This window comes from Nothoprocta perdicaria, unplaced genomic scaffold, assembly GCF_003342845.1.
Source record: "Nothoprocta perdicaria isolate Ctin4 unplaced genomic scaffold, notPer1 scaffold_6, whole genome shotgun sequence".
NCBI lineage: Eukaryota > Metazoa > Chordata > Aves > Tinamiformes > Tinamidae > Nothoprocta > Nothoprocta perdicaria.
In genome coordinates, this window is record NW_020455865.1 from 9,186,158 (window position 1) to 9,196,191 (window position 10,034).

The 10,034-nt window shown below is 58.5% G+C and overlaps 2 protein-coding genes across 2 annotated transcripts; both read right to left on the bottom strand.

Moving 5' to 3' along the window:
- Positions 1-1,057: 1,057 nt before the first annotated feature.
- On the bottom strand, positions 1,058-2,814 carry LRRC26 (leucine rich repeat containing 26). Its single transcript, XM_026049634.1, has 2 exons — positions 2,268-2,814; positions 1,058-1,317 (listed from the first exon to the last, which is right to left on the bottom strand). Exons 1-2 carry the CDS (start codon positions 2,812-2,814, stop codon positions 1,058-1,060), a joined length of 807 nt encoding a protein of 268 aa, XP_025905419.1.
- A 3,888-nt stretch (positions 2,815-6,702) lies between these two features.
- Positions 6,703-7,209, bottom strand: LOC112955793 (RING finger protein 224-like). The gene has a single exon (XM_026049156.1). The coding sequence runs from the start codon at positions 7,207-7,209 to the stop codon at positions 6,703-6,705; it is 507 nt and encodes a 168-aa protein (XP_025904941.1).
- Between the last annotated feature and the right edge of the window lie 2,825 nt (positions 7,210-10,034).

The following is a 10,034-nucleotide window of genomic DNA, read 5'->3' on the forward strand; positions in this document are numbered from 1 at the left end:
ATTTCAGCAGGGAAGTGCAAGTGGCAGCAGGGTTGTGGGATGGTATGGGCTGCCAGATATCAAGCACAAAGGAGTGCAGTGGAGACAAAAACACGGTGGGGCTTTTTGTCTGCACGTGACTTACACAGGGTTAGTAGCACATTGGTCAGATCTTCTTTGGCTTCTCCAGCTAAGCTGGGTCCTACGCACAGCCGCCGTGGGAGCCACTCAGTTCTTGGCCTTCTTTGCTGCCCATGGCTGCACTAAAAGGGATTTTTTATAGTATTTTTAATGTTAAATTCTCTGAAAGACTCCCTTTACCTGTAGATGTCAATGTAGTACTATGGAACGTACTACAAAGCACCTAGAGGCTACCAGCATCTGTGAAAAGACACATGAAGTTCAGAGGTGCATGGAAAGGAATCCAGTCATGCTGGTTTAGACTGTCAGGTAAAATGGGAGTGGACTTTGGGGGCAGCAAATGAATATGAAGGTTTTTGGGGCATTGCATTTGCTCCCAATCTTAATGTTAAACCTAGACCATCTCCATGGGTGAGATTTGGCCAGTCTCCCATCTACAGCACAGGGATAAAGTTATCAGAGGAGAAACCTGTTTTGTAGCTCTACCCTGTTCTGGCAGGCTCTTTGCAGCCCTGCACTAATAGGAGCTTGAGCATTATCTCTTTCCAAATCACAATTCTTACAGTAATCCTAGTCCTAGCCTCCCCCTAGGCTGGGAGAGAATTCTATCAGGGGAGAAACATTTTGAAACCTGTTCCCTTCTTGGACATGTGGTGGGGTTGTGTGCTCTCCAAAAGACACATGGAATTGAAAGTCAAACAGTGACCCTGTGGTGCATCCAAAGGCAAACATAGGCCTCTCCTGGGTTGGGCTGGAGGCTGCTTATTCTGGCACTGGGTACAGAGGATCCTGGCTTGGCATCAACTCTGGGGACACTGGGAGGTGGAAAGAAAAATTCCAGGAATACAACATCCTCTCACTGGCTCACAGGGAAAGAGTTACAATGGCTGGGTGAAGGTGATGGTCCATGGCCTGCCAAGTGCCTGCCAGCCTTGCATCAGGGCCTCCTGCAGACAGACAAGCTCCTCCAGGGGTTTGATTCTTTGCGCAGATTGTGGCAGGCAACAGTGACGGAGCCCATGAAGATGCAGAAGCATATGCTGGCCAGGAAAGAGAATGGTCCGACGAGCAGAAAGAAGGCATAGTCCTGGACAAACAGTGAGTTCTCCCAGCACTGCCTGAAGGACTCGTTCCTGAAGGCCAGGATTGGATACTTGCTCAGCTGCTCTGGGAATGTGCACAAGAGCAAACTCTTCTCTGGAAGAGAAAAGTAGCAGTGATGGGCAGGTCACCTGGCTGCACTGAGCGGTTGGGTCAGGGTGGATGGGTGTCATGGACAGGGAGGTGACAGGTCCACGTGGGACAAATTGGGCCAGGGCAGGCGGATAAGGCTTGTGAGCAGCCAGGTGGGCCAGGATAGTCCAGGGCATGGTGCAAAGATGGGTAGCAGGAGGGATTGGGGGCCTTCCTACATCTCATGGCTTGGGGAGAGGGAGGAGCCGGTGGGGTTAGAACAGTGCAGGGAAGGGCATGACAAGCCTGGAAAATGAGGCTGGCAGGGGCGGGATGTGATGGAGCACGGGTAGCAGTGGGCAGGCAGGCTGGCAGTGCCACAGAAAGTCCCCAGCTCGGGCAGAGGCACGCAGACACCAGGCAGCAGCAAATGGTAACAGACGGCAGCAGTGGAAGAGACCTCTCTGATAGCTTTCTCTCACCAAGGCTTCCAAAGGAAGGAGATGAAGGATTGGACTGGCATGAAGACAGTGAGGAACGTATGAGGCAGTGAAGGCAGTAAGCCATGACAGAGTCAGGTGTGATGCCCTCAGATGCCCATTGCCCAGGGTCCCTAGCTCTTACCATGGCTGAACTGGTGTGAGTGGTGGGAACATGGCCCCTTCCAGCCCTCCAGAAAATCCTTGCTAGGGACCAACAACCATAAATCAGCCAGCTGAGGGTGGACACCAGGAATCAGACCCAGGGACATGACCACCCAGAAGAACACAAGAGACTCCATGTGCTGCTATGGGTCAGGGGAACCTCACTGCACCCTGCACCAGGCGCAGCACTGTGTTGTGGTGCCCAAGGTGTAGGCTCTCATATGGGTCTACAGCTGCTGGCAGCCACAGTGCTGGGGTCAGGCCTGACGTGGGTGCCAGTGCACCTGGAGAAGGTGAGGAGAAGGGGGACAGAGCTCTCTGCACACTTACCTTTCATTTTTTCCCTGTTGAGGCTGAGCCAGTGCCAGAGGGGCTGGATGCTGCAGGTGCACACCCAGGGGTTGCTGTTGAGGATGAGTACCTGGAGCTGAGGCAGGCCGTACAGCACCTTGGGCTCCAGCTCCCCCAGCCTGTTACTGCCCAGGTTGAGCATGACCAAGCTGCTGAGGGGCCGGAAGGCCTCCGAGGGCAGCACGGTAAGGTAGTTGTTGCTGAGGTCCAGCTCCTGCAGCGCTCCGAGCCCCACCAGGGCCTTGCTGTGAATGGTCCCCAGGTGGTTGTGAGGCAGGCTGAGTCGCAGCAGCATCGGCAGCAAGGAGAAGGAGCCTGGCCCCAGCACGGTGATGAAGTTGTAGTCAAGCAACAGGGCGCTGGTATTGGCCGGTATATTGTGCGGCACCTCATGTAGCTCATGGTCACTGCAGTCCACCTCCCCCACGGAGCAAGCACAGGCACCTGGGCAGGCTGGCAAGGGCAAGGGGCACAGGAGGAAGAGGAAGGCACCCATCAAGGTGCCCGGGTGCCTCCAGTTGCCCATAGCTGCCTACTGAGATGGCAAGGGCTCCGTACCTCCGGTGTTGGATTCCCTTAGAGGTGTGTTCCTTGTGCCTGTCGCCTTGCCCAGGCTACGGGCCTGTCCTGCTGGGCACCCTTGGGTGGAGCTGGGTGCAGGGCAGAGGTGCCGGAGAATGCCTGGCTGCAAGGTCAATGCGCTCAGCTGCTGGTAGCCCCTCGTGTCCGCCCGAACACAGCTCTCCACCAGCCTCCCTCTGCAAGCCCAGAGCCGTCTGCGCGTCCGGCTTCAGCTTTCCTCGGGGTGGAGCTGCACTTTTCTTAGCAAATAGTTTTGCAGTGATGCCTGCCCTGGCAAGGTGCGGCGCCGTGCCCTCATCCCTCCCCCTGCCAGGCGGTGTTCCAGCCAGGTAAGGAGCCAGCTCTGCACAGCCTGGGATTAACTGCTTGTGGGTGCTGCAGGCTGGAGAGCTGTAAGAAAAACAGACCCGTTTTTGGTCTTCATATTCCCCTCAGAGCAACCCCCACAAATGTGCTGGCCTCCACCCCATGGTGTACAGAGGGGCATTTGGGCCCAGGGCCCTTGTAGCTGCGATGGGTCAAAGCTTAAACCATATTATGGAGAGGTCTAATCCCATCTCCTGTGCTGACCCTACCATGCCCAGGAGGTCCTCAATGGCACTCTGCTAGAAGCCACTGGCCACCCTGCTCCTTGCCTTGGCTCTGTTTGCATGTAGTCAGAGCACAAGCTGTGCCAACGTAAGGAGAGATGGAGAGCCAAGCCTGCTGAGTTATCCACCCGTATCCCCAGAAGGATCCACTGGAGCTCCTGCCCAGGGGTGATGGAGGTGTCTTGCAGCTGACAGGACACACGCTGCTGGCCCAAACCACAGCCAGCTCACCCAGATGTCTTCACTGACCAAGTACTCTGGCCTCTAGACTGTCCCCAGAGAGCCTGTGCTGAAGGAGCTGGGAAACTTGGGCTGTCCCCTCACACACATTCACATGCACCAGCATGGCAGTACCCAGCAACATCCGCTTGAGAACCAGTGAGAAACACAGACATTGGGGACTGCAGCCACCTGACCCGCGTGCGCCTTCACCTTGGCACGACAGTGGCAGTGTGAGAGGGCTCAAAGTCTATCCCCACCCTGTTTACATCTCCACTTGTTTCAAAACTCTCTGAAAACCCATAACAGAGCTAACGAGGAGCAGGTTCAATCCCCACCACCTGGCAAAGCTCAGGTCTACTGGCCACACCACAGCCAGAGCCAGGCTCTCCCTGTGGCCCTGCAAAGAGCTGCTCAGTGCCTGTATGGGGACTGTGACAGCAAGACTCGAGGATCATCTGGAAGCCTTCCATCCCACCCAGTGTCCAGTGCAGTAACTGGGAGCAGAGGGGCGCTCCTCAAAATATCCTTCGGCATCCGTGGCCCAAAGGGAATCCCTGGCACCCCTGCCCCACAGCAAGAGCAAGGCAGGGTGAATATCTGCGCCCCAGGCTGGCAACGAGGCACTCCCAGATCAGGCACAGAAGCAGCAGACAGACCGGTTTTATTAATAGCATCCGGAGGAGCTTTGGTTCGTTCAAACTGGGTTTGCTGCATTAATCCTCATCTGGAAATAATTCAGCAGAATCTGCCAGCCCAGCCTAGGCCTGCCCCGGAGGAGGTCATGAACCCACAGGCACGTGGAGTGGTAGCACTGACTCACCCTGCCAGCAGCCCCAGCACTTTGGAGACTCAAATCGTAGGGGACCCCGTCCCAAAATGCTCTTCTTCCTTGCAGCATGCATTGTCCTCTGCTCTGAAATCATGTGGGATGTGCAAAATTACACAGGGGAGAAGAATCTTACTAAAAGCTTGGTGATTCCCAGTTATTGGGAAGCCCAGGAGGCCCTAGACCCCTCTCAAGTCTTTCTTCTGGCCCACTTTTTGCCAGTCTGCTGCTCCCTGGTGTGGTGCGCAGGGTGAGGCATGGTCACATTGTCCTCCCTGTCCTTGCCACAGGCCAGGAGCAGGGCTGTCGCTCCCGTTCCGCCTGCCTAGGCTGCAACCAACCAACCACTTAGTGTGGAGGATGCCACAGCTTTGCCCCCTTGCCCGGCCGGTTTGGAATCAGCCAGGAGGGCCCCCGCAGCCCAAGGATCTTGGAGTGATGGGACCCCTCCGAAAGCTCTACCTACAGCCTGGCAGAGGCACAGTTTCTCAGCACCAACATTTGCAATTACCAGCCTGCAACTGCATTTCTCTAAGACTCTGTGCTGCGATGCACGCTCCCAAGGGGAGTTCTGCTCAGGGGAGAGTGTGTCCCTGGCCAGCACAGTGCAGGGACTCGTAAATAGGAAGGGGAATGAGCTTTAAGACTCTATGGCAGTTTTTTATCCCATCTTTGAAGCTGATGCTGCACTCACAGGAGCTCCTATCCTGGGCCAGAGAGGCTGATAGCCTCGCAAAGTCAGTGGTGGGCACACGGCACAAAACAGGCACCCTCAAAGATGCATAGGGCCCATTTAAGAGTATCCCAGGGGGAACAGGGTTCATCCTGGCAAAAAGTAGGGGTCCTGGAGTGGTCCCTCCCCACAACTGGAGAGTTGGTCACTAAAGGACTCAGCTGAGAGTGTAAATACAGAACGGGGCAGAGGTGTAGTAGAGTTCCCAAGGGGGTCCTGCTGGGTGCCCTTCCCGTGCCCAGCCCGCTGCCTTGGGCATCCCAGGTGGCACCATTTCTGCAGTGCCTGGCCAGAGGGTCCCCACGCAGAGCTCGTCTCAACACGCTGACTTTTTTATGGCAAGTGACACCCTGTGGCCGAATTGTGAACGAGCACTGTGCACAACATGGGTGCTGCGCATGGCTGGGAGCTGGGTTCCAACCACAGCCCTGAAGGCCAGTGCAGCGGGCAGCCGAGCACCCAAAACAGGGCATGAAATCACGGCTGGCTCCAAGGAGGCACAGCTGGGGTTCATGTACAGGCTATGTATGTGCATGAGAACAGGAAGGTGGGAATCGTTTTAGACAGCATGATTAAATCCACCATGAGCAGCAGAGCATGGAGCCAGTCAGGAGCTCACTTTGCTTCCAGATTGGAGCAAAGCAAGTGAGAAGAGTTAGATAAATCTGAAGAGATGGAGCCGTGTCACTGCGAAAGCCCCCTTGTTACCGCTGGTGACCCCCCTAACAACCTTGAGAACCTCGCTCTTAACTCTGTGCTATCTCTGCAGGGTACATCACTTCATTCTAGTGCACCAGGCATCAGTGCTTACCCCAGGCGCCAACAGATGGGACCAACACATGCAGCACAGCAGGACCAACGGAGAGTTATTTAATAGACATGAAGTATTGGGGTATCAGACAAACTCTCCAAAGCATCTCTGCTTTGCTGTGCTGTGTCAGGCTCCCCTTGTACCCAGCCTCGTAGGGCTGAGGTGTCTCTGCTGTGGAGTGGCACGCATGGGCAAGCCAGGTATGAGCATCCCTGAGCGAGGCTCTGAGGGACATCTGTGACGGCTGCACCAGATTTCAGAGTTGTCAGAAGGACGAGTAGGTGGGATGGGGGGACGCGTGCATCCTCATTCCATCTTCTGTTGCTCCCCAGGTCCTGGCGTGGTAGGCAATGAGCTCTGTACAAGCTGAGGCTCTTTATGAGTTGCTGAGCTCCAGAACAGCCCCTCTACTACTGTGCACACGTGGATGCAAGGGGTGATCGGGGCTGGGCTGCTTCCAAGGGCTCGTTCGTCCCCAAAAAGGGCCCAGGCAGCTTCCTAGGGACGTGCCTGTGTGCAGCACACCGGGCACCGCCAGCCCCGCTCCGTGCGCTGAGCGGCGCGGAGCTGCTGCCCGCCCTGCCGCTCCGGGTGCGCCGGGCACCGCTGCCTTCCCGCTGCCCACACAGCCCAGCCTGCCCAGGCCCAGCTCAGCTCTCAAAGGCAGCGGTCACCCCGCAGCAAAGGCATCGCCGGCAGCAGCCGCTTTGCGGAAATGCCGCCTGGGGCACTGGGTCTTGGCACAGCCCCGCCGGCTGCTGGGTGACAACCTTCTCTTTACGTGACCCTTTGGTGGCCAAGTCGGGCTCGGGCCTGCCGGCCACGCGGGGGTGCTCCTTGTCAGCCTTAATGGCGAGGAAAGTCGCCAGGTCCAAGTCAAGCATGGCCACTCCGCCGCGCGGGGTGGGCGTGTTTTGGCGGCACTGCGGGCAGGGGATCCAGCGCTGCTCGTTGGCGATGGCATCGAGGCGCTTGAGGCAGGCCTGGCAGAAGGTATGGCCGCAATAGAGGCGCCGCGGCAGCCGGCTGCTCAGGTCGTAGGAGGAGTAGCAGATGATGCAGTCGACCCTGTGGCTGCCGCGGCTTGGGCTGCGCGAGTGGGCCTCGGAGCCCGGCCTTGTGTCCTTCGTAGAGACGTTGCCACCAGCCTGGGACATGCTGGGGAGGGGGACGGGAGAGGAGCCAGTCAGTCCCACAGCCGGGGAGGGCACCTGGACGTGGAAAAGGCCAGAGGGATGGAGGGCACCTCCGAGAGGGAAAGGATACACCCGAAATGTGGCAGAAACACACACCAGCACCACATGGCACGTTCCCAGGTCATCTGGGCAAGCCCCATGCCCAGTATATCTCTGCCCCGTGCCTGGTGCTGCCCGTAAAAGCAGGACCCAGCCACTACAGCAGACCCAAGAGCCTCCCCTGCAGCTGGGGAGGGTGCACTTTGCCCCATGCCGCCCATGTTCCCACCAGGAGCTCTGCCAGGCGCCCCTTCCTGCCCCCAGGAGCAGATGCAGATGAGCAGCTGCAGGGCAGATCTTGGTGCCTGCCTGGGCCCCGGGCCCACGTGAACCCGGAGCAGGAGGCAGTGGGTCGGCCCTGTGGGCAGAGGAGCAGCTCCCGGTGCCCTGGCTGTGCCCAGCTCCCCTCTCCTGCCACCCAGGCTGCGACAGGGTGCCCCAGCATGGCTCTCAGTGCCAGAGGGGCAGCCCCACAAGCTGCGGGAGATGAATTGTCCCAAGCTGCTGGAGATGACTGCGGGGTCCAGCCTCACGTGAAGAAGGTCTGGTCCCTGATAATGGTTTTCAGACCCTCTCCCATAGCCCACCAGGACCCAGCTCCCTCTGTACCCATGAGCTCAAGCATTTTGGTGTGTGCAGGCACCACCTCCTTCCCAGTGCCCCATCCCTACCTGTCCTGAGGCGTTCTTCTCTCTCCAGGGTCTCAGGTGAGGGGGCAGAAAGGCTGCCCTGTCCCAGGGGGCTCTGGCAGTCCTGCAGAGAGCATGAGGGGCCTGAGCCGTGAGCAGCTCGGGTCCCTGCTGCCGTGACTCTGGCAATGGGAAGAGGCTCACTTTTCAGGGACAAGTGTGCTATCGGATCTGCTGCTGGGAAGCCAAGCCCGTGCGATTGGGTTACAAGCACCCAGATAACAAAGCCCTCCGAAATCTAAGCCCTCCCTCCCCGTGTGCTGCCCTGCGAGCCTTTACTGCATTAACCAGCAGGAGAAACCCTCTGTGTGAGGCTGAGGAGCCCCCAGCTTCACCTCTTTGCAGAAGCATCTTGGAAATCAGCTAGCTGTACTTGGACAGCAGCGACAGAGTGCTCCGGAGCTTCGAGGCGCCCGCCAGCAGCAGGGCACACCCGGGAAGATGCTGGCCAGCAAAGGCTTTGACGACACAGGGGCCACCACAGCTGCTGCCCGGCATGCACGGCTCGCACCTTCGCAGGTGGTCCAGGCTGACGGGGAGGGTGATGGGTAGAGTGGGGGACCCAGGCTAGAGAGCCTGGGCAAGGAGCAGGGGGATGCAGAGGGGTTGATGCTGGGGCAGGGGCTGGCATGGGTGCAAGGACACTGAGCCTGCTTGTGGGGCTGAGCTGGCAGTGCCCGTGTGGGGGACAGGACAGCAGGACAGAGGCTGTCCGGTGTTTGCAGGAGACTGTTCCGACCAGTGCCAGCAGGACAAGTGCCAGCGGTGGGCAGGTTGTGGGGGGTGTTGAACTGGGCAGATGCTGGGAAGCCTGGGTGAAGGACTGGAGCACCTCAGAAGTGTCCCAGCTCCCCCTCCTAGGATTGCGTATCGCTGGAGCTGAGGGACAAGGAGGGACACAAGAGTTGTGCCAGCAGCAGTGGCTCGAGGATGTCTGATGCCTGCGGTCAGCGGGCAGGCCAGGAGCAGGGATTGGGGGAGACCAGCAGCTCAGCTCCCCTGCCACCAAACACACCGCTGAGAGCTGTCCTTGCTCTTCCCGCAGAGGCTACAGGCTCTCATGTTGAGCCCAGGCTTTCTGCCTGACTGTTAGCACCCCACTCTGCTCTCTCAGGCTGCATCCTGCTCAGTCCTGTACTTTCCTCCTTGGGTTGCTCACAGAGCATCCGTGATGTCCTCCTGGACAACGTGGAGGTTGCCTGGGCAAGGCAGTAGACCTGGCAGCACAGCAGCCTCCAGGTCACAAGCTTTCCCCAGCCTGGAGCAACAATAAAACGGGACATGTGGGAGAGAAGGCAGCTAAACAACACCTGCTCTTGAGCACTGGGGTGGGATGATGCTCATCACTAAGCATGGCTGGGGAAGGATCTGGCACCCCCTCAGTAGGACCTTCAGGGTTTACCCTTATGCATGACCCACAGGAGACGCCAGGAACTCAATGCCAGCCCCTCTCGCACAAACCCTCAGTCCCGCAGGAAATGGTACCCTCTGTAAGGAGAGTGCTCAGCAGGATTAGCATCTTGGCCTGCAAAACAGGGAATACTGTAAAGGGGTGGAGGAGACCGCTGTACCCAGCCTGAGAGGATGTGGGCAAGAAGAGCACCTCGTGGAAGGAGGCCAGGGCTGGCCGGGCCGGGACAGCCAGCCGCATTTCTGCGTGGGAGCGGGAGAGGGCAGCAGCCCCTGCTCCAGCCGCGCAGGCAGCGAAGCCAGCAGGGAGCCAGGCACTGCTCTCCTTCGCTGTCCCCCTGCCACACCTTTGGGCCACTCTCAGGCCACATTTCCAACACGCTTTGGCATCAAGAAACAGGTGTTTTGAGTAGAGGCTGAGCCTCCCAGGGACGCTGGATTTGGTGAACCAGAGCCTTGTGGAAAGGTTTGACTCTCACCCTGTGTTCGGGAGCAAGGCGGCAGCCTGGCAGCACAGCGGCCCCCAGGTCCCAGCCCTCCTCAGGCTGCCCGGTGCTCCCAACAAGCCCCGCACGGGCAGAGAGGCCGGCACGTGGCGGGGAGGTGCTGCTCATGCACCAGGATGCCCTGCCACTGCCCAAGCCAACC